The sequence below is a fragment of the Heloderma suspectum genome, chromosome 10, assembly GCF_057233095.1.
Source record: "Heloderma suspectum isolate Gila_16-S chromosome 10, 16-S_ref, whole genome shotgun sequence".
Classification (NCBI taxonomy): domain Eukaryota; kingdom Metazoa; phylum Chordata; class Lepidosauria; order Squamata; family Helodermatidae; genus Heloderma; species Heloderma suspectum.
Window position 1 is genome coordinate 1679836 of NC_139467.1, and position 23631 is coordinate 1703466.

At 47.1% G+C, this 23631-nt stretch overlaps 2 protein-coding genes across 2 annotated transcripts in view; both read left to right on the forward strand.

Annotated features, from left to right (window-relative positions):
- The window catches only part of LOC146337408 (uncharacterized), a 37532-nt gene extending 14944 nt beyond the window's left edge, over positions 1 to 22588 (forward strand). The window contains exons 4-5 of the mRNA XM_084814439.1: positions 20650 to 20763; positions 22394 to 22588. Coding sequence (XP_084670565.1) covers positions 20650 to 20763; positions 22394 to 22490 — 211 coding nt within the window. The 3' untranslated portion in view covers positions 22491 to 22588. The remainder of the gene's footprint in view (positions 1 to 20649; positions 20764 to 22393) is intronic.
- The window catches only part of SIPA1L3 (signal induced proliferation associated 1 like 3), a 101731-nt gene that overhangs the window by 10409 nt on the left and 67691 nt on the right, over positions 1 to 23631 (forward strand). The gene's annotated exons all lie outside the window — the stretch shown is intronic.

A 23631-nucleotide genomic window follows, 5' to 3' on the forward strand; every position in this document is an offset into this window, starting at 1 on the left:
GAGAGGTTTTCCAGCTCATCTCATAATCTATGCATCAGCTGCGCTAGCTGTGCCTAGCTGCTGAACAGGTAATGCTCCTAGTGACTGGGAGTCGGGAAACAGGCTGATGGGATGCAGCTCCTGGCAAGGTGCTGCAGGCCTTCTGTTTTCGTTAAGCAGAGGAAGAAGCTGGGCCTTGTGGTTGGCATCTGAAGCAATTTGTACTTTGCAGTCTAGGTAGGAGACTGGGAATCTCGCACTAACCAGCTTTGTAAGAATGGGAGGTGCGGGCCATGCAGTCCCTCGATTGCCCTCACAATGCCCTTGGTTTGTGGTGTGGAGCAGCCGGCATCCTCCTCAGCAGCGTGTCAGGTTTGTCCTCTTATGTGCCTGTGTCTTCAGTTGGCAACTTCATCTGTCCTGTTCAGGCTCTGTTACTATGCCATCTGGGCAGCTTACCCAGCAAACTGTTCTGGGTGGTCCTACCCAGAAGAGTTGGTTTCTCGCTCAAGACTGCTCTGTGAATCTGGCGGAGCAAGGACTCGCCACTGGCAGTAAGGTGGGCCATCTTCCCTCTGCACAGTAGGTGCTTATTTAGGCACTGGCTTTGCATGCTGCCAACTCGCACGAGCGCTGATAGAGGTTTGCCAGAGGTGGAGTTTACCAGCTCTTGCACATTGTGGCGTCACCCAGTTTGGGGGTGGGAAGAGCATGTGGCAGGTTATAAGAGGGAGCAGGAGGGAGCCAGGACTTCGGGGTTCTATTCCTGCCTAGCAAGCATGGCAGTGAGTCAGCCCCCTGCCTTGCTGGCTTTGCTTAGCTGTCACATCTGTTACTCAGGCAGAGATGAAGCTGCTAGGCCTTTTAGCAGAGAGCTCTGGCAGTAGCCTTGGCGGCAGCATCTTTAACTGGGTGAAGTTCAGGATTTACTGAAACATTTCTCCCACTGTTTGTGACCTTTTCCATTTGTGTTTTTTTCCCATCTCACCCAGGGATAATAGAGATCTTGTGCCACTAGTATGTGCATTTAAGGCTTAAATTTTAAGCGGACAGAAGAGGAATCAACCCCCCCGCCCTTGAAAAAGGAAATCTGGATAAAGAAACTCTGGAGGTCTTGCTTGGCCTGGTAAGGTCTGCTGTTAAGTTTTGCTGTCACTTCTTGGGACAGCAGAGAGCAGGACTAGTTATTCTCATCTGTTTTGCCACCTTAAAGCCACAAGTTTATTATGTATTAGCATTTATATGCTGCCTTATCTGCTGAAAAGCGATCAAGGCAGTTTACAACAAAGATCTAAGCATGCTAGATTAGATTTTAACTAATTAAGGGCAGAATCTTATCCAGATAGACAGAAGCCTCCGAGTTCAGAGGCTGCCAAGTATCCAGTGCAGGGCAAGAGGAGTGTGGAGGCTCCACAGTCCGGCTGCCCTGCATTTCTAGCAGCAGTGCCTTGGAGGGGGAGGGAGAGAGGCTGGGGCAGCCATAGGAAATGGCGTACCGCTAGAGATGTAAAATGTCTGGAAATTTTGAGGCCATGAGAAAAAACGTTTTTTCCTTGAAAAATGGGAAATGTTGGAAAAATTGAAAAATAAGCAATCCTTTTTTAGCGCTCTTGACAGATCTAAAGTCTCTTTGTTGCTTTAGGACAGCCTTCCCCAACCTGGTGTCCTCCAGATACTTTGGACTTCAGCTCCCATCAGCCTCAGGCAGCTTCTCCAGTGGTCAGGAATTTCTGTAGTCGAAAACATCTGGAGGGCACCAGATTGGGGAGGGCTGCTTTAGGAACATAAAGCAGCCTTTATGTTCCTAAGGTTATTTTATGTATGACTTAGTTTGCTCATAAAATTATCATATTTTAAAACTTTTAAAAGTTAACTCAGTAAATTTGTAATTATTGTCTGAATAGATTAAAAGGTAAAGGTGTCCCCAACCAGTCGTGTCTGACTCTAGGGTGCGGTGCTCATCCCCGTTTCTAAGCCGAAGAGCCAGCGCTGTCCGAAGACGCTTCCGTGGTCATGTGGCCGGCATGACTGAACACCGAGGTGCACGGAACGCTGTTACCTTTCCCGCCGAGGCGGTACCTGTTTATCTACTTGCAATTTCTTGCTTTCGAACTGCTAGGTTGGCAGGAGCTGGGACTGAAGACGGGAGCTCACTCCGTCACGCAGCACTCGGGTTTTGAACTGCTGACCTGCCGACCTTCCAGTCTGCAGTTCAGCGTCTTAACCACTAAGCCACCGCGGCCCCTCTGAATAGATTATAACTACATTAAATGATTGCTACCGCATCAGAAACACAGGACTCTATAGAACAAAACCCAAACTGCCAACAGTGGACAATGGTAACTCTACTCGCATGTTGGGAAATTGAGCATAAATGTCTGTCAGTAAAATATACTTTAGATCAATAAGTTTAATAAGGAATGAAAGAACTAACTGCTGGAATCTTATAGAGAGGATTAAAAAAAAAATTCCTCATGGCCTTGTTATTTCCAGACATTTTACATCTCTAGTCCTTCTATAAAAGTATTCTTATTACATAGTTTTTAGAAATAATTTTTTTTGGGGGGGAGTAAATCCTGGGTAACTATATAAATACTTTATCTTAAATTCTAAAAGAAAATATTGCATAGTCCAAAGCTGTTCATTTTTCCAATTTTTCAGAAAAAAACCAAAATGGTCCTGGGGAAAAAACATTTTTTTTCCAGATTTTTCCTGTTTTTTTCCAGGCCTTCATATCTCTATGTACCACAGCCCCTATGTACTGCATCCCCGCCGCACCCCCGGAAACGCCCCCTTTTCCCTGTCTCCGCGCACTGTTTTTGAGTGCGGAGAGCTAACTGACATAGTTCTCTCCATGCTGGCTACAAGGGGGCAGGGGAGGGGGTGGGGAGTGTGGTTTCCTGGTTCCCAGGTTGGAGCCCTATCTCTGACCTCGTAGCCAGGAAATGGAAGAATCCTGTGGCCATCCAGATGCTGTCTAGGGGGCATAGGATTGCTCTCCCAGATTAGTTAAGACTAACCACAGTAGATTTGTTGGCCTTTAAGGCAGGTGGGGGAACCTGCAGCACTAGGGCCACGTGCATCCGTGCTTCAGAAGCCCTCTGTAAGTGATCAGCCCAGATCTCTGGCAAGAGCGATCTGCCTCTTCCCCAGCACCTCACTGAGGGGCAAAGAGAAAGGTGGTAGCCGAAAAACAGACAGGGGGGTGGCCCTGCTGGCTTGTGGTTCTCTCCCTGCCTGCCAGCATGTGCCCCTGAGACAATGCCTTCCCCAGCAGAGAGAAGGCTCCTCACCCCTATTTTAGGGTCTCACAGGGCTCTGTGTTGTCAAAGTCATTATGGTTGCTCTGGGGGGGAATGTGTCAGGGCTTGTGGGCTGTCGCGATACGAGCTTCAGGGTGCCCCGCTGCGGCACTCTTGCCTTCACTTGCAAGTGCTTCACAAGCTGCTTTGAACTTGGACTCTTGGCTCTTGTGAATTCCACCTTCTGTTCTTGGTGGAAATCTTTGCAGGCATGCTGTGATTGAGCTCGCAGGATGCGTGGTTAGTTTTTTGTGTGAATGTGGGGGTTTGAACAGAAGAAGCATGATTGGAAAATCCAGTGTCCTGTTGAATGTTTTAGAAGGGTTTTCCTGCTTTGCCGGTTGCCTTCTCTCCCCACAACAGATGCCTTGTAGTTCCTCTGTCCTCATTGTCCAGTTTTCTCACATTTCAGGGATGCGCTGGCCCAGTGACTTGTGAGCCATCCACAAACGATGCAGGTCTTGTGTCATCTCCTCCCTAGCTAGCAAAACTCTCTCTTTCCACTTAGCTGCTCACACAGTAGAGGGTTTGGTGCATTCAGGCCACTGGTAGCTTTTGCAGAAGCATTGACATGGCTTTAAAGAGCAGCCCTTTGCAGTTGGTTGCGTTGTGTCCATAGCAACTGTTTTTGCAGTCTCTGTGCAGTGCCAGTTGCACAAGGATGTGCTGACCTGTGAGTTCACCAGGCTTCTGAAGCTACAAAGCTCGAACAGCACAAGAACCCCTCATGGAGTTCTCAGTGCAATGTGGGAAGGATTCGTTTGCCATCAGTCTCTGCTGCAAGCAACGTGCACTGGGGTTGGGGTGTGGAAAACCAGGGTAAGGGGCCTACAAGGCCATCGAGTCCAACCCCCTGCTCAATGCAGGAATCCAAGTCAGAGCATCCCTGACAAATGGCTGTCCAGCCTCGTCTTGAAGGCCTCCAGTGTGGGAGAGCCCACCACCTCCCCAGGTCATTGGTTCCATTGTCGTATTGCGCTTACAGTCAGGAGGTTTTTCCTGATGTTCAGCCGGAATCTGGCTTCCTGTAACTTGAGCCCATTATTCCGTGTCCTGCACTCTGGGATGATCAAGAAGAGATCCTGGCCTTCCTCTCTGGGACCACCTTTCATGTACTTGAAGAGTGCTATCATATCTCCCCTCAGTCTTCTCTTCTCAAGGCTAAACATGCCCATTTCTTTCAGTCTCTCTTCATAGGGCTTTGTTTCTAGTCCCCTGATCATCTTTTTTGCTGCCCTCCTCTGAACCCTCTCCAGTTTGTCTGCATCCTTCTTCAAGTGTGGTGCCCAGAATTGGACACAGTACTCCAGATGAGTCTACTCAGCAGTGCTGAATAGAGGGGAACTACTACTTCCCGGGATTTGGAAGCGATGCTTCTATTAATGCAGCCCAAAAGAGCATTTGCCTTTTTTGCAGCCACATCACATTGTTGGCTCATATTCAGCTTGTGATCGACAACAATTCCAAGATCCTTCTCGCTTGTAGTGTGGTTGAGCCATGTATCCCCCATCTTGTAACTGTGCATTTGGTTTCTTTTTCCTAGGTGCAGAACTTGGCATTTATCCCTATTAAATGTCATTCTGTTGTTTTCTGCCCAGCGCTCCAGTCTATCCAGATCACTTTGAATTTTGTTTCTGTCTTCCAAAGTCTTAGCTATCCTGCCCAATTTGGTGTCATCTGCAAATTTGATCAGCATTCCCTGCACCTCCTCCTCCAAGTCATTCATAAAAATGTTGAAGAGCACTGGGCCCAGGACTGAGCCCTGCGGTACCCCACTCGTTACCTCTCCCCAGTTGGAGAAGGTCCCATCGATAAGCACTCTTTGAGTCCGATTCTGTAGCCAACTGTGGATCCACCGGATTGTTGTTTCATCTAGCCCACTTTGAGCTAGTTTGCTCAACAGGATATCATGGGGCACTTTGTCGAAAGCTTTGCTGAAGTCGAGGTATATGATGTCTACAGCATTCCCACGGTCTACAAGGGAGGTGACTTGTGAGATCAAATTTGTCTGGCAGGACTTGTTCTTGACAAATCCATGTTGGCTTCGAGTAATCACGGCATTGTTGTCAAGGTGCTTCCAGCTGGATTCCTTTATCATCTGCTCCAGCATTTTCCCAGGGATTGATGTCAGACTGACTGGTCTGTAGTTCCCAAGTTCCTCCTTTTTACTCTTTTTGAAGATAGGGACAACGTTAGCCCTCCTCCAGTCATCTGGCACTTCCCCCGTCCTCCATGATTTCTCAAAGAGAATAGACAGTGGTTCTGAGAGTTCTTCTGCCATTTCCTTTATTACTCTAGGATGCAGTTCATCTGGCCCTGGAGATTTGAACTCATTCAAAGTCATTAGGTGTTCCTTGACCATATGCCTATCGATCTCAAGCTGCAATCCTGCCCCTTCAGCCTGTACTTCGCCTTTTCCAGGGGCGTCATAGACCCTCTTTTGGGAGAAGACTGAGCCAAAGTAGGAATTGAGCACCTCTGCCTTTTCTTTGTCATCTGTTATCATTTTGCCATCCTTATTTAATAGCTGAACCACCATTTCTTTCCTCTGCCTTTTACTATGCACGGAGCTGAAGAAAGCCTTTTTGTTGTTTTTCTCATCCCTTGCTAACCTCAGCTCATTCTCAGCTTTAGCCTTCCTGACGCCATCCCTGCAATTCTGTGCTATCTGCCTGTACTCCTCCTTTGTTACTTGGCCTTCTTTCCACTTCGTATATGTGTCCTTTTTTGTTTTCAGGTCATCCCTACGCTTTTTGTGAAGCCACATTGGCTTCTTCTGTTGTCTTCCACCTTTTCTTCTTGTTGGAATTGTTTGTAATTGTGCCTTGAGAATTTCCTTTTTTAAAAGCTCCCACCCATCTGGGACTCCTTTTCTCATTAGCGTCGCTTGCCATGGGACCTTACTGATCATTGTTCTGAGTTTATGAAAATCAGCTTTCCTAAAATCCAGGGTACACGTTTGACTACACTCGGCTTTTGCTTCCCTTAGAACCAAGAACTCAAGTACAACATGGTCGCTTTCCCCCAGAGTTCCTGTAACTGCTACTTTATCCACTAAGTCATCTCTGTTGGTTAGGATCAAGTCAAGGATAGCCGATCCTCTAGTTCCTTCCTCTACTTTCTGTAGGAGGAGGAAGTTATCTGCCACAGAAGTCAGGAATTTCCCGGAGGGGCCATGTTTTGCAGAATGTGTCTCCCAACAAATATCGGGGAATTGAAGTCCCCCATTACTACTACATCATGCTTCCTTAAAACATTGGCTATTTGCGTTTCAAAAGTTTCATCCTTGTCTTCTCCTTGATTGGGTGGCCGGTAGTAGACTCCGACCACCAGGTTCCTTTTATTCTTTGCTCCATTTATTTTGATCCAGATGCTCTCGATGGGGCTACCAAGCTCCTCCACCTGTATTTCTGTGCAGAGATATGTCTTTTTCACATACAGTGCAACCCCACCTCCCTTTCTGTTCCTCCTGTTTTTTTTGAACAAGTTATATCCTTCAATTGCTGTATTCCAGTCATGAGAGTCATCCCACCAAGTCTCAGTTATACCTATCAGGTCATAATTTCCCTCCTGTATTAAGAGTTCAAGTTCGTTCTGTTTGTTTCCCATAGTCTGGGCATTAGTATATAGACATCCAAGACCATGTGTTTCATAGTCTGGCTTTCTTCCTACATGTTTCTGAAGACTATTATTGGGCGCTATTAGAGCTGTTCTCTCCATTGCGGTGCATGAGCCTACGTCCATCTCCCTTCCCCGTAGATTCAGTTTAAAGCCCTCCTGATGAAGTTCTTCATGCTGTGGCCAAACACATTCTTCCCATCCTTTGTGAGGTGCAACCCGTCCCTAGCCAACAGCCCATCTTCCAGGAAGTATAGCCCATAGTCCCAGAATCCAAATCTCTCTCGTCAGCACCACCTTCATAGCCAGTCATTCACCCGGAGTATTTTTCGTTCCCTTTCTATCCCTCTTCTAACTACTGGAAGGATGGATGAGAAAACTATCTGGGCCCCAAAGTTCTGGAGTTTCCTTCCCAAAGCCTCAAAGTCTGACGTGATCTCTTCGTAGCTCCGCTTGGTGGTATCATTTGTTCCCACATGGATGAGAAGAAAGGGATCCCTGTCAGTGGACTTTATGAGTGCAGGCAACCTTTCAGTGACATCTCTAATCCGTCCTCCTGAGAAACAACATACCTGGCGAGTTCACGGGTCTTCGCGACATACTTGGGTCTCGATCCCACGCAGCAAGGCATCTCCCACATACTACCACTCTTCTCTTCTTGTAGGCCTGGGTTTCATCGCCTCTGTTTGACTGACCTTCAGCCTCTTGCTCACTCTCATGCAGGTTCCCCTGTGATTCTTCCTCTGCAGGCTGAACTCCAGTCTCATCCGCAAGTACCTGGAATACCTGGGAAGCCCACAGCAGGACATGAGTGCAATGGCACCCCCTCATTCATGTTTCCCAGTAACTGTTGGGATTAAGAGATGCATTGCCTTTGATACTGGAGGGAATATATAGCCATCATGACTAGTAGTCATTAACCTCCATGAATTTATCTAATCCACTTTTGAAGCTGTCCTGATTGGTGGCCATCACTACATCTTTTGGTAATGGTTTCCACAATTAAACTGTGCACTCTGTGAAAAAGTATTTTCTTTTATCTGTCCAGCATTTCCCACTATTCAGCTTCACTGGATGACCCTGGGTTATAGTATTATGAGAACAGGAGCAACAAAACTTGCAAAGAACCTTAAAAGGTTAGTGAGATAGGGCTTAGTTTTGGAGAAGCCGTGTTGATTCTTTAGCCTTTAGTCTTATGTGCTTGGCAATTTTTATTTTAAATAATGCTTTCCATCAATTTATTCAAAATGGACATTAAGCCAACCAGCCTGTAATTTCCTGGGTCCCTTTTTAAAAATTGGCATTACACTGACCACTCTCCAGTACTCTGGTTCAGGGGCTTATCTTAGGGACATGTTAGATATTTTTGTCTAAAGATCAGCAATTTCACATTTAAGTGCTTTAAGAACTCCTGGATGGATACCATCTGGACCTAGTAGTTTCTTGTTTTTTGGTTTGTCTTTTGTCGCTACTGTTTGCCTCAGTTCCTCAGACTTGGTTCCTGGAAACATCAGTTCAGGCACAGGCATCTGCCCTAAATTTCTGCAGCGAAGACAGACACAAAGAATTTATTTATCTGTCTTCACTGCAGAGAATCTCCTTATTTTCCTTAGCGCTCCTTTAACTCCCTTGTCATCCAGCCACCTCCCTTGCTGAATTCCTGCTTCTGGTATATTTGAATATTTAAATATTTTTCATTGGAAGACCGGGGGAGCAGCAGCAGCATCCTTCACAAGCTCTGCAGCGCCTGGGGCAATGCTGTTTCTCTGTAGTGCCATTGAGAACTTCCTTCCCGTAAGAAGAGGTTGGGTTCGGCCTTTGCAAACTCAGTTTCTTTCAGTGGATTTCTTTAATATATATAATTATTGGATGCAGGAGGAGCTGAGCTGCAGCACTCTCGTCCTCAGTTGGTATGCTACTAAGAGATCTGCACCCACAGATGTCCCTATTAGCAGGCAGCCTGTGAAGTTGGGTTCCTAACAGCCTAATAGGCAATAACTCTGGTGCTGAAGACGAGCAGATCTTAATTAAGTGGCAGAGTGGAGGAACAAGGTTATGTAATAGTAAGAGCTGCTGCTGATTCCTTCTCCCATGACCAGCCCGGAATGCGAAATGGCAAACCTCTCCTGGGAGCCCTGTGATTTTTAGCCAATGGAACTCTCTTCCCAACCCTGAAATGATGCCCTGGAAACCAGTCTTGGTGGAAATTTGGTCTTTTGACTTAAGCTTCCAGCTTCCTGGACCTCCAGAACTCATCTAATGCCAGAGCTTCTTTCCACAGATTATCAAAGGAAATTGAAAAGGCAGATTTTGCCTGTCATTCTTCCAGATGTCAGCAAGAATAAATCTTCCCTTTTGTAAAACAAGCAACTTTTCATGTGTTCCCTGTCTCCCTGTCCTCCATGCTTGGAGTGGGGTGGGGGAAAGCCTGCGTCTTGGTGAGAAGAGCAGGTGATACTCAGTTATCTGTTTTCCATCACATAAATATTTTGTGTTCTGGTTTCCAGTTCCAGATTGAGATTGAGAGCAAACGATATCAGCGAATCTCCTCTGAGTGTTGCTGCCCCTCCTGAGCGGGTGCTCTGTGGGCTGCTCCTCTGGCTCCGCATTGTGGTTCAGGCGTTTGCCATCTGTTCTGCACTTTCGCCCAGCATAATAGGAAAGTGAATGGCAGAATCGTTGCTCATCAGTGAGGATTATTTGTCGTTCACTATCCCTAATGAAGGCCAGCTTTGTAAACTACTTACTTAATAACCATGTTAATTGAGGCTGCTGCCTCCTTGGCTCTTTGCTTGGGTTTCTCACCTGCTTCTTCTCCTGTAAGCAAAATTGTTTTTATGTTTGCTTCTGGCAACGGGAAACATTTTTCCTGTTGCTAAAAAAGAATGCTGCACAAGGATAAGATTGTATGTGGTTATGCCAGGAAAGCTCTTTAATTGCTAAAATTGTATAAGAGAGCCGCTGAACAGAGCAGTGCTTCCAGAGGAAGTGTAAAGAGAGGTGGAAAAGTGGCCCAGGCCATGGGCAGTGTACTAATGGCTTCTTGAAAGGCAGAAATCAAAATAAGTCTTACTTTGCAATATATTGTCTTGAGAACCATCCCTTTAGGTGTGCAGTCCTTGATAGCAATAATTTTTCAAAGCCTCCAGACCATAGTTCTACTTGTGTAGGAAACTGGTAGTGTTTGAAGTAGCCGTGAGTAGCAGCACAGCTAACAGTTGAAGGGTTAAGAAAGTCTGGAAACTGGGGCATCTTCCTGGTTCTGCTGGCAGCCCCTTTAATCTCCTTGGGGCTTGCTGTAGGAGGCAAACCATGCTCTGTAGGTAATTCCTGCCAGCAGGGTATCAAAAGTGCATGGCTTAGGCCTCTCTCTGTGTAGAAACCTACCACTAAAAGCCTTATGTGTGTTCCTGGAAGAGCAGAAGGCAAGCTTGGGTGGTGTAGACAGATGACTAAGACTGTGTGACAGGATGTCCCCAGTTCAATCCTTCCTGAAGCCATGAACACCTTAGTCAAGCTTCTGCCTCCCTAAAGATGCTTCTATTTCTCAGCTGCAGCCCCCACCTCTTAAGGCAAATTAGTGGCCCACCTTACAGGGCTGTTGGGAGAATTAGTGAGATGATACCTGTGAAGTACCTCGATTGCTACTTCAGTGCTAAATATCACACTCCTGTTCATAAAAGTAGATGTCCTCCTGAGTGCTACTGCACAGCTTGGAGAAATTGTGTTTAAGTTTCTTGTTCATTTACAAAGGTCATGTTGAGGAATGTTACCATCCCGAGTTTTTCCAAATGAGTCTGCCTGCAAGAGATAGTTAGGTCCCAAGCCCTCAAAGACCTGAATGTCCAGTTCCTCTGCAGCATCCGTGATGGGCAAATTGCCCTGTCAAGCAGCTCGCTGGTGCATGGCCGACCTGTATTACAATGGTGTGGCTCTGAATCCTGCCAGAGTTGAGCCATGACTAGGAATGGGTGAACTGTGTGGAATCTGCTCCATCTGTGTTTCATGGATTGTCAGGTGCCTTTTGTTCTGTCGTCCACTCACAGGTGGATGCAGATTTTTTTTATCATGTGGAAAAATAGGCAAATAATTATGTAAGCGGTTTCGTAACAATTCACATAATTTATCTTGGTATGTAACATTTAGTGTGTTGTCCCCCATCCCATTCTACTTTTCCTCAGCAGAAACTTGTGTATTTTCCTACAAATAAATATGCATAAATATCGGGAGAGTAAAAAAACAAAACCTTCCGGAAGTCTGTGGACTCCACGCAGCCTGAGGTGGTCGCTCTGCAGCGTATTCTGCCAGTCAGATTCTTAGTAATCCGAGCTCATTTTAGTCCATCTCAAATTTCTCCAGCATCCTTAGCCATGACTGCCATTTTCTCAACAGTAGGACCCAGAGATCCATGCAGTGGACTCTGAGAAGGCCAGGGCTCCAAATGGCTGCCTGTCCAAAGAACATGTGCTTTTCTCTGCCAGCATGAGAGCTGGTCTGTGGGGCTTGCTATTGGATGAAAGTTTAGAGGTGCCCGCTTGGCGATTCCCTAGGCGTCTTCTGGGCTGCAGGTTTCCCACCCTGTCTAGCGTCCAGGATTTTAGGGTACTGGGATAAACATTTATTTGCTTACGAGGCAGTGGCTAAGGCCAAGTGTGTTATCTGCCTGAAGTTCGCAGCGGGGTGCTGCGTCGAGACCTCTTGGCTGCAAGCAAAGTGGCTGCATTCACGAGCACAGCCATTTCTTCTGTCTCAAAGCGGCGCTTCCTCACGTTGAGCAAGATACACAAAGTCTTTTGTTATGCCGCAGCTGTCTCTTCATTCTGGAGCTGAAATGGTTATTGAACGGATGTGAGTTTGCCAGCTTTTGAAGGTGTCTTTCAGGTTGGAATGGTGCACGATGGGGGAAGCAAATCAGTCTATGATGGACTTGCGTTCTCGCCAAGATCCAGAAGATGGCAGGTCACTAGGTTTCTTTAGCCAGCTCTGAGGACCTCATATTTTTTAATGAGTTATCTCCCGAAAATGTGTGAGATGCCACCCCCTGGATTATGCCAGCTGGAGGCCAAATTTGGTCTCCAGTTGCCAGATCTTCCTTTCCATCACTCCACCCCAAGTCAGAATCTCTCTTGCTTATGTGTAAGCCTTTCTTCCTTTTTTGTGTGAAAGGCTGCTGGAGGTGAGAACATGTGGGCTGGAGGAGACATGGCCTCTCCTGTTCTGAGAGAATGTGTGGAAGGTGGCCCCATTCATAAGGGCGCACTTAAAACATGATGTGATGGCTGGTATGAGAGGCAGGATTGCTGCTCAGCACCAGTTGCTGGGGAACACAAATAGGAGGGTGCTATTGCTCAGTCTAACCTCCTGCTTGTGGGTTTCACATTGGGACATCTGGTTGGCCAGTGTGGGAATGAAATGCTGGGCTAGAGAGGCCCCCTTGGGTCTGACCCAGCTTCAGGGGCCTTATGTTCAAGCCACGCCCATGATGAATGTAAAGTTTTTTTGTGGGGCTGAGCTAGATGAGCCGTTGGGCTCCTTCCCACTTTGATTCTCCAAGCATCCCAGGGGCCTTTGGTAGTAATTCTGGGCCTCCAGCCGCCCGCCCCCAGAATCATCCTAGGAATTGTACCCTGGGTTCTGTGCAGGGCATTGGAGTGTTACGCTTGCTGCCTTCTCCTGAGGTTCCTGCTGTGGGGAGTAATTGCGCATGGCATAGATTGTTAATTTTGTTCTCCTGTGATATGGAGAAAACCTGGCAAGTTGCTCATGGTGTTACATTAAAAAAAAAGTCAGCATCCTTTACGTTTGGGGAAAAAATGGGCTTGGATGTGATTTCTTGCACTCTTCCTTCAGCTGGGCATGCAGGTGACACTGCCTGTAGGTAGGCTGTCATCCTGTGAGGTAAGGTGAGGCAAGATCCGTGTTCTTCATTGGTGGCATCAGCAGCAGCTTAAGTTAAAGTGCCTTCCAGCTCTCCGCCTCTGCTGTAAGACGATTGTTAGAGAAAGGCAATAAGAGAAAGGGGGTGGGGAGGAAGGAGGAAAGAAAGCTAAGGCCTGAAACGTGAAAAAAACCTTGATCTCACTGTGCACTTGGTAGGTGGAATAGTGAACCCATTCATCATTCTTGCCAGGGCAGGGGTGAAGTACTTTTTTTTTAACATACTGTTATGAATACTTCCCTAATAGCAGGGCAGAAACATCTGGCATAGCCATCTTGACAACTTATTTTACTGGGGTAGATGGGACTAGTTCTGCCAACCTAGTAGTTCGAAAGCAAGAAATTGCAAGTAGATAAATAGGTACCACTTCGGTGGGAAAGGTAACAGCGTTCCGTGCACCTTGGTGTTCAGTCATGCCAGCCCCATGACCACGGAAGCGTCTTTGGACAGCGCTGGCTCTTCAGCTTAGAAATGGAGATGAGCACCACACCCTAGAGTTGGATACGACTGGTTGGGGACACCTTTACCTTTACCTTTTTAGATGGGACTAGAGGGCTGCGCTGAGTGGAGATGTGTTAAAATGTTTGCTGCATACTCGGAGGAAACCCTCAAGCAGGCAACAAGGCTCCCATTTCAATACTCAACATTACCTCACTTTTGTTTAATAGCTACCTTTCCCTATACCTTCTCTGAGCTGATGTGGGTTTTTCAAAGATTTGTAGGTTAGTTAGTTTAGTGTAGATCCCATTTTTAGAACACTGCATATTGCAGTCAAGAGACAGATGAGACACTGAATACAGCATGGAACATGCTAAATAGATTTCACAAAAAGCATGTTATAGAAACTCAAAATTTATTTTTATTTAAATATTTTTAGGCTGACTTTTAGAACAAAGCCCTCATAAGGTGGCTTATTTAAAGCATAAAATACAGTATAAATAATCATAAAATTTAGTATCACATTACAATAAAAAACACAAGGTAAATGCATTCCCCCTGCTTGTGAGCCCATCTACTCAACCATTGGCTGGGCTGCTGTGACATCACAGAAGCCTAGCAGAGGGTTGAGGGTTGGGAAACTACACAGCAGCAGGAGCTAAAGGGGCAAGTGAATATTGAGGATATCAGGACAAAGGGAATTGGCATAGAGGAAGACAGCAGACAGAAGGAAGAAGGAGTGGAAGAACTTCCTGATGGTATGAGCTCTTTGACAATGGACTCTTGAAAGGTGGTGAACTCTCCCTCGTTAGAGGTTTTTAAGCAGAGGGTGGATGGCCACCCATTGGAGTGCTGTAGTAATGGATTTCCTGCATTGGCAGAAGGTTGGACTAGATGACCTTTGGGGTCCGTCCAGCGCTATGATTCTATGAGCTTGGAGCTTTTGTCAGAAGGAGTCTCTGAAGCTGAAACAAAGTTATGCACAGAAGGTGATGGTCCCTCTGGTTTGGCTCCTGCAGTGGGAAGTGCCTGGATGACTGCTGGAAACCCTTCTCTCTGGTGTGAACATGTGAACCAGCAAAACTCGAGCTTGCTGACGTTCTCCGAATTCCATCTCAAAGCTCCTTCCAACTTGAGTCTGTATAAGATTGTGAGCTTTGTTTTTTTCTTTTCACAAGAAAATCTGCGCATATTTTCATGTGTATTTTTCCAAATGTATGCATTAGTTGTGCACATCTTGAAATATATGCATTTATTTTCCCATTGATTAAAGTCTATTTGTGCGCATTTTTCAAATGTACGCATGCTGTCTAATGCATTTTTTTGGGTCCATGAATCACTTTGCAAGCTCAGAAATGTACAGACTTTGACCGCAGATTACATCTGAGCCTGTATTCAGTCCGGAAAGTGTGAACTGGGTAAATCCTGATCAAAGCCAAACTGAAACGAATTTCTTGTACATCCCTACTCTCTGGCCGTGTTTTACGTATGATTTTTCCATGTGCTGCCCTAGTCCGGATACTGAGCTTTCCATTACTGAGGGGTGTGTTCGAATATGGAACAGCCAGCAGGTGGGGAATCAAGTGGGTGTTCTTCAATTATCTGGTGGTTCATTTGTTGCCATGCTTTGAATGGGTCCTTATCGGGAAGGCGGAAGAGCAGGCATGTGGGTCTTATTTGTCAAGCATGCCATGTGACTGTTTGCTCATTTGGCAGGGCAAAGTGCTGGCAAGACCTTTGGCTCCTGCTGGAGGAGTGGGCTGATGCCCAGCTTTCCATGCTCACTTGTGCATCATAGTCGGAGTAACAGCTATGCTGCTAGCAAATGCTTACAGTTGAAGGGGGGGGGGAATGTTTCCATTTGCATGGCAGCTCTGCATGGCTTATTAGTTTTCTTTGTCCCCCCTTCAAATCAGGGTTATATTTTCACATGTGTGCCTTCTGCTTTCCTCTTCCTCAAGTACAGTCTTGGTCTGCCGTTTTGCCTGTTGGGTAGGAGCATTGTGATCAGCTACCAGGAGCCTCTTTGGGGCCATTCAGCAGCTCTAGACACCTTGCACTCTTCAAGTACTTGAAAAGTTGTCACAGGGTCTCTTCTCAATTATCACAGCACAGGACATGGAATAATGGGCTCAAGTTACAGGAAGCCAGATTCCGGCTGAACATCAGGAAAAACTTCCTGCCGGTTAGAGCAATACGACAATGGAACCGATTCCCTAGGGAGGCGGTGGGCTGTCCCACACTGGAGGCATTCAAGTTGAGGCTGGACAGCCACCTGTCAGGGATGCTCTGACTTGGATTCCTGCATTGAGCAGGGGGTTGGACTCGATGGCCTTGCAGGCCCCTTCCAATCCTACTATTCTAGGATTCTATGGGGCTATGTGCTATGCATCATTCCGTGAGAGGACAAAGGATCAAAAATGTTTGAGTGATTTTCACAGCCTGTGCAGAGTCACTGGTGAAGCAGAATGGGTCTCCTGCAATCTCCATGTCTTTTGGAGTGTGGCTGCTGCCGCTGCTCACCATTCCTGCAGCCCTTTACATCTGCAGAATGCTTGCAGCCATTGTCTCTGCCATCGGTTCTTCTTTTGGCAGTTGAGGCTGATTGTCTGACCGAGAGGTTGGAGCTGAGAAGGGAGTAGGGTCTGTAGACAGATTGAGGTTAAAATCCCATCCTTGGTCCATGCTTTATCAATCCTCACCTCAGCCCCACTGTCAGGGCAAGTGTTCACCTGCATTGAAGGTGACCAGGTTCATGTTGGAGCCACTCTGGTCTTCATGAAACTTCGTTTTCCACACTTTCCTCTTGGGTTGATTTGGGCTTGGGCAATGCTGATGGCTCTCTCCTTGCCCCACCTTGTGGCAAGAGAGCCTCACTCTCTCTGCCTTTAAGAGGAAGAGGTTGTGTTCAAAGATACTTGCTGGCAAAGTGAGATCTTGACATTCTGCCAGGCAGGACAGAGATCTGAATGCTTTGGCAGCATGGTGGCGTCCACCAAGGGAAAGCAGTGTGGCTTGTTGTGCTTGGGGCTCCAGTCTTGTATCCAACGACAAGCAAGCCAGCGGGCCACTGCTTTCCCCAGGCACAAACGTCTTCTGGGTGGGTTCTGTGCAATCCCACATACAGCATACTACAGGTAAGATGTTCTAGAAAGCTCTGGCAAGTGAGGAGTGCTGGCTGCTCCCATCCTCTCAAAGTTCCATACATGGGATGAGGAGGCAGAGATGGGATTATGTCAGCTGGCATTGGACTGGTTCTCAGCAGCCATTTCTAAGAAACTATTTTGAATGACTATGAGTTTGTGCTAAGCTGCATTAATGGTTTGAGTTGTTTGTTTTTTGCTTTACTGATATGTTACTGTGATTTTTTAAAACTTGATTGTATTATATAGACAGAAATGTCATTTAGATGTTATCTTCAATTGCTTTGTTGTTGTGAGCTGCTTTGAGCTCAGCTTTGTTGGTGGACAGGTGGCATACAAATATTAAATTGGATCAAATGGTTCCAATCTGACTGCACAGAGAGCAGCAGCAGCAGGAAGAGCCCTCTCTAAACAGAGCTCTGCGAATGTTGTGAACTGTTTGAGGATTTTATTGTTACCTTTTCCCCTTAGGCTGTTTCTAAAGACTGTTCTGCAGATGGTGTGGTGGCACACAGTTTACTTACTGCCACACGCAGAGGGGTGCTACAGTCAATCCATGCTCCTTGCTGTGTGCCCCTGGCTGGAAATGTGGGCTCAACTGGTCACGTGCAGATATGACATGTAAACTATTGTTTTAGGGTATACCTTTCAAGTATATTATGTGGATGGCCTCTCAGATCCTCCTATAAGTTTGTATAAAAATACCCTTCCACTGCATCCTCTCTTGTTGGAGGATGTATGTAGCCCTTGAGGCTGCAGTAGCTTCTGTTTGCCAAGATGAAGCAGGTTTACCTATTAGTCCAGGGCAAGGATGTCTAGCTTTGCAAGATGGTGGGGAAAAGATGTTATCTTTTCCAGTTTATCACTTGCTCTTCCCGTGGCTCTTCCCTTTTGTGTTGTGACTAAGGTCTGTCATACTTTGTGCTCCAGGCTTTGACACTGGCCAAGTTGTGGATCGCTGAGTTATAGCGGCAGAGTTCCTTAGGCCCTGAAATATAAGTATTTGCTAAAAATAAGAAACCCCAGCAGTTTCCCCAGAAATGGTGGCTGTGCTGGGCAGAGAAAATCCCCCAAATGGAAGGAGGGTGGAGGGACAGCTGTCTCAGAAACAGCCATACACAATATAACTCCAAAGTCACTAAGTCTAATTTTAACTTCTTGGTCTGGGTGTTCTCCCTTTAAATGTTACATAGCACGGTCTCAAAATATTTCAATAATGAACTTTTCTGTGTCATGGGAGTGCGATTTGTTTTCATGCCAGATATGAAAATGAGCTTACAGAACGCATTTCCTGGGGATGCCGTGGCAGACACAAGGGGCCCCTATATTTGCAGAATGTCTCCCTTATAGGGAGGGGAGGGTATGACGGTTGGAAGACTGCCTGTGGACTTGAACCAATTTTTAAATGGATTTCTGTTCTGGTCTGGAGTAATCTCAGTTTACTCTTGATAGGTTTAGCTTGTTCTGGCAAGATTAGGTTACCATGTGACATGACTGAGACCTCAAGCAGGGCCTGTCTCCTCCCCCACCCTTTTCTTTGTACAACACTGACTTGAGTACACATTTGCTTGAAATCCATGCAGTTGAAGTTGAACTAGCAGATACTAACACTGTCTTGTGTCTTTTTTCTCATTATGATGTTTCTTTTTGCTTTGACCGTCCCAAAGTTTGGATCTGATGTTAATGGAAGCCTGGTAGGGGGATATTTCTTGTCTCACCCTCCTCTGAGCCTTTGGTTCCATGAGTATGTAGGTTTCCACAACAGATCAGAAGCACTTGGTTAGGCTTTACGTGGCAAGTCTTGATTATCTGGAGAGCTCCTCTTTTGTCTTTGGATGTCTTGGTTCTGCTCTCTTGCGTATGCATGTTGCCCATGAGTTTGTCTTTCTCTTGATTTGATCTTCTTGCCTATCCTTTTTCTGTAATGTGTGAATTGGCCCTACATTTGCATGGCTAAAAAATGTAATGTGTGAATTGCCTCTTAGATCTTGCTTGTGGAGGAAAACTGGGCTCTGTCTTGAGCAAACAGCACCCTGGACCAATTGGGTCTGGAAAGGCCCCCACCATGTTTACCAGACAGAATGCAGAAGTAGTAAGAGGGGTGGGGGGTAGAGAAGAACAAGGTTGACTTGCAGTTGCACGCTCAAAGGAGGGAGAAGCGTAGCTGACAGTTTCTTGAGTGAACAAGCAGATAAAGAACTCAGGTTTAATGAACGGCTTTTATGCAAAAGGAGTTTGTGTTCAGGCCACCCAGAGCCCCACAAGTGGTGGTTTCTGCGGTGCCTCCAAGCAGGGTCGCTTTCTACCAAGTGGGGTTAATAATTGCATTGGGCTTGTGCTGAATTACTGTCTTGTTAAAAGCTTTAAAGTTCCTCACTGACTTGGGACATAGTCAGGGCCTTCAGGGCCAGCCTTTTGGAGCAGAGATGCTCTGCCCTCCCACTCCGTGCCTGTCTCCCTTGGTGTGTTGGTGGCTTGCCTGTTGTTGGATGCTGGGCTTTGTTTCAGCCAGGCTTCCCCAACCCAGTGTCCTCCAGATATGTTGGACAGCAACTCCAGCATTGCCCAGCCAGCATGCTGAGAGCTGTCATCGAGCGCCAGGTTGGGGAAGGCTGGTTTGGGGTCTTAGCCCGGCCCCCTCCCTTATCAGCTTGGAATGGCAGTGTCAGGATGGGGCAGGGCTGGTGGGCTCTTGGCCCAGTGTACCTGCCCATTACCTGTAGTCCAGCATTCTTTCACACAGTGGCCAACCAGCTGCCTGTGGGAAGCCTGCAAGCAGGACATGAGTACAAGAGCACCCTCCCGCCCACGTTCCCCAGCAGCTGATATGGAGAGGCAGGCTGCCTCTGATCCTGGGGGTAATATTTAGACATTGAGACTTGTAGCGGTATCCTCCATGAAACGTTGTGTATTTTCCTCCTAGCAGCCCCTACATCCCTTTGTTGTGTATGCCTCTTTAAAAGCAAACATGCTGCTCACCAGGACGCAAGCGATGATGGAATGAGTGAAGGCCTTCAGTCTGCAGCAGAATTGTCTTTCGGAATGAAGCCTTCCTTTCTCAGCTGCCTTTTGCAACTTTGGCTGTTAGGTGGCTATAGGCTCTAGATGTCCAGCAAATTCCCTACAGATCTGTGCTCTCCCCCACCTCTCTCCAATGTTATGCATCAGCTTAGCTTTTTGGCTTGTGCCTTCTGAAATCTTGAAGCTTTCCTGTTCGTGCATAGCATGTAAGTGAATAGCAGCTCATTCCCAAGTTATACAAAATTAATGCCCCATAAATCTTTGATGCCTGCTCCAATTTGCAATGGGGATGTTTCTGGCAGCAGTGTGTGTGTTTTCCCACTGCTCTTCATTAGCTGCTCCCCTCATTGTGTCTTCCCCAGTCATAAATTTGTTAAATTGCCTCCCTTATGAACTAGTTCTAGCTCATAATTATGAACTACTTCTAGCTTCAAGCTACCAGTGGAAGAGCAGAGGCTCCTACATCCCTTTGAGATTGGAGCAGTGGTGGTGGTGGTGTCTGCATGTGTATTATGGACACGATTTTGGCCACTTGTCCTTACTTCTGTGACTAGCAGCCTTTGGTCTGATCCAGCACGGCTGCTCTTATGCTCTTATAGGTCTGTAGTGGTTTGGGGCAAGGTAGCAAGATTATTTGTTTATTTAAGAAATGTCTTACCTGCTTTTCATTATTAAACAATCCCAAAGTGTGGTACAAACAATAAAACACAGTAAAAGAATATTGCATTGACAAAAGATCATAATCAAATATGAGAGGACAATTTACGTGATGCAGCAAGAGAAAAGAGAGAAACTCAATCAATGGATGTGCACGAGACGTACATGGTGTCATGTAGGAAAGGAGAGATGAGGGGAAGGGGTACTTATGAAATGGTGAAAGTTATACTTCGCAGAAAATGCCACCTTCCACAGACCCCTGAAGGAGCTGACAAGCACCAGAGAGGGGAAAGTGGCTTCCAGTAGGGTAGGCTTCCCACTCCACCCTGCCCCCCTTGAAAAAGCATCTGGGCAGATTGGCACCATCTTGCTTCCCAGATCCTTGACAGGATCTTGCGCTTGGGCCCCCTGGAATAAGGGGCACTTAGTAGTGTTGCCCTAAATGCAGCAAGGCCCAGCCTTTCAGGCTATCGGCCTTTTCCACACTGTGTGCATGTGTGTGCATTTGGGCAGGGGACCACGCCTAATACTGTCAGTATCCTCCCTTTCTCAGGTGCTGCTGGCATGCCGACCTTCAAGGGGGACAAGCCACTGCATGGCATCTAAGCCACATAGAAAGAGGGACTGCATGCTGCACATATCAAGTCCTTCATCTGGTCTGCCAAAGGTGAAATGCATTGAGACATACCCCTGAACAATGCCTGTTTTCTCAGGCACAATTAAATAAACGTCGTCCTCCTTTCAGTCCAGATCTCCCTGTTAACACAGGGCAAACCAAAACTGACTAGGAGAGGGATCTTTGAGAAACCAGGAAGCCAACGGCAGCAAGAGGGGAGTATGTTTGAAGCGGTAACAGAGGTTTTCCCCCCTCTGGTAACCTGTTTGCCCTGGCTGGGCTTGAAAAACTTAGTAAGCTTTCACCCACCAGGCAGGCAGCGGACATTGCAGAAGCAAATTCTTCAACAGGGCCTGGTTGAGAGCTCGCTGAGGGGTGTGTTTTATTTCTGAAATGGCTGCCTTGAGAAGAATGCTTGAGCTGGCAGTCCTGAGCCAACTTAAATTCTCCTGTGTGCCCCCTCAACATGGGGAGCCATGTTGTCAGATTTGAGGGTGGCTGAAGAAGCTAGACTGATCTTGACTTCGGAGTGAGAGGCTTGAGAGGTTCTCTTGCCCATTCTGAGAGGCCTGGCGGGTGGGGAGTGGGGACTCTGCAGGGAGCTCTTGAAACCAAAGTCAGAGGCAGAAGAACTACCCATGTCTCTGAGCCAGAGTGTGGAGGCCAAAGGACCAGGCTTGATTTAGGCGTGCTGGGCAGAGCAGTCACTTCTGGCTTTGAACACTTAGAGTGAAAGGCCAGAGATGCACACCAGTCTGGCCCTTGGAGTGGCACTGCAGCGGAGGGAAAGTTGCATGCAAAGGAAGCCGGGAGCACATGTGTATCTCCCTAGGTAACCCGCAGTGGTGAGATCAGGACTCAGGAACTCACAGCTGCCTTCTGGTTTGGAAGCTGCCGTTTAACTTAAGTCTGTTTTCAGACTGTTCCTCTTTGCGACACCACCCTTCTCAGAGTTTCTGCACCTTTCCTCAGACTTTTTTTAAAAATCATTTTTATTGTACTTTTTATCTTTATAAATGAAATAAAGAATACCAACAACATAATTACCTGCCTTTCCTCACACTTAAGTAGCGCTCTCCTTCCAGAAGAGCCCTGCAGAGTCAGACCAAGGTGGGCCCATCTAGTTCAGTATCCTGTTTCCCACTGGAGCCAGTTGACTGTCTCTGGGAAGCCTGCAGATTTAACGTCATGAAAATATTGTTTTAAAAAGGGCTGTAATTAATACTTGTTTATATATTTTTCCGATGGATGAGGGACCAGTATGTCGAAACACATTTGGGACATGGGCATTGTCTGTTTGTATGGCCTTTTTGATTTGGGAATCAGTATTGTAACAATCCTGTGTGAAATACTGTTGGACCGCTAATCTGTTATAAGCTTGGTGTGAAATATTAGTTTTTATATTAAAATTTGATACATATTTGTTGTATATTTTTGTACACAATTTTCCTTAAACATACTTTGTTTTGTGAGCTCTGTGAGTGGATAAGGATAGAACTGTTTTACTGGTGGGAAACGGGAAGCTGGACTAGCTGGATGCACTTTGGTCTAATCTGCCAGGAGTGCTGCTCTTACAGAAGCAGGAGAAGCATCACTGAAGCATGAGGAAAGGGCAAAGAGCAACAGTCTGGACTTTGTCTTTAGTAGCTTGCATTGATTTTACTCTTTGTTTATAACATAGCGTTGCTGAAAGTACAACTTTGCACATCAGTGTGCGATTTTGGGATGTGCTGTTTGCTGCAATAAGGCAAGAACTAGCGTGGCCCGGTCTGGGTTGACAAAGCATCTATGTCACAGTAGTGCGGGGGATGGGGACAGGAGTGGAGGCTGGCTTTGGTGGTTCGGTCCCACTTTAGTTTCCTGCGAAGAGGCTGGGTCAGAGCTGGCGCACCTGCCAAAGATGTTGCTAACCAGTTTACCCTGAGGCCTATAAATCCTCTTGGCAGCTTTGCAGCTTTTGAGTGTAGCTTTGGGGTCTGTTGGCGCGAAGTGCAGCAGCTCTTGCCTGATCAGCTTCCCAAACCAAAGGCCACACTGCAAGGCAGTCACAAGAGCACGCGGGCCGGCAGTCCCCCTGCACTCCCCACTGCTGGGGCTGAGGATATGGCACACCCCCTGGTGACTGTGTCCTGGCAGAGCTCTTCTGGGCCACATCTCCTCTGTTTGAGCCGTTCCTCGGAGCCTCCTCTTCCCTTGAGTCATTGTGCTGAGGTGGGAGAAAGCATCGCCTCCAGCACCTGCCTTGCTGCTGCCTCTCCTCTGACCAAGGCTAAGACACCAAAGCAGGCTGTCGCTTTACTTGGCAGCTCCAGTGCTACCTCTGGGCCTGGGTGGCACTGCTCTGCTGCTTGGAAACTGGCGCTCTTCCCTGGAAAAGGCTGGCAGCCTCCTGGAGGTGAAACGGTCACCTGAAGGAACCACCCTCCAGGTCAGTGAGTGCTTTGGGGCTTTGGAATAAGGACGGGGCTGCTAGGCTGGGAGTCCTTTAAAAGTTAGGCAGAAAAGATTAAACTCACTGAGAGAGGGAGCCAGTGTAGGAATGTGAGGATAATGGGGACTCTTGGACTGTTCTTAATGCAGCCTGTGGTGGCTCCCCGTCAACCAGTGGGTTGTGGGTTCCAGGGACTGGAAAGGGGAGTGAGTGAGAAGGAGTGCAAGAAAAAAGCCAGTAGGACTCCACCTCAGCATTTTGAGCCAATGTGGTAGGTGAACCAGGGTACAAGTCAGGCTGCTTCCCAGCCCCTGTGCTTTGGAACTTGCTGGGTGCCAGGCCTGCTTTCATGGAACCTCTGGCTTCTCTTTTGGCTCCTCTGGTCGCTGCTGCTGCTGCTTCACTGTGGGCTGCTCCTTTTGCTGTTGCTTCAGCTGCCCTCATGGATTTGACTGGCAGCCCAGTTCCCAGTATTCAGAGGCCCAGCA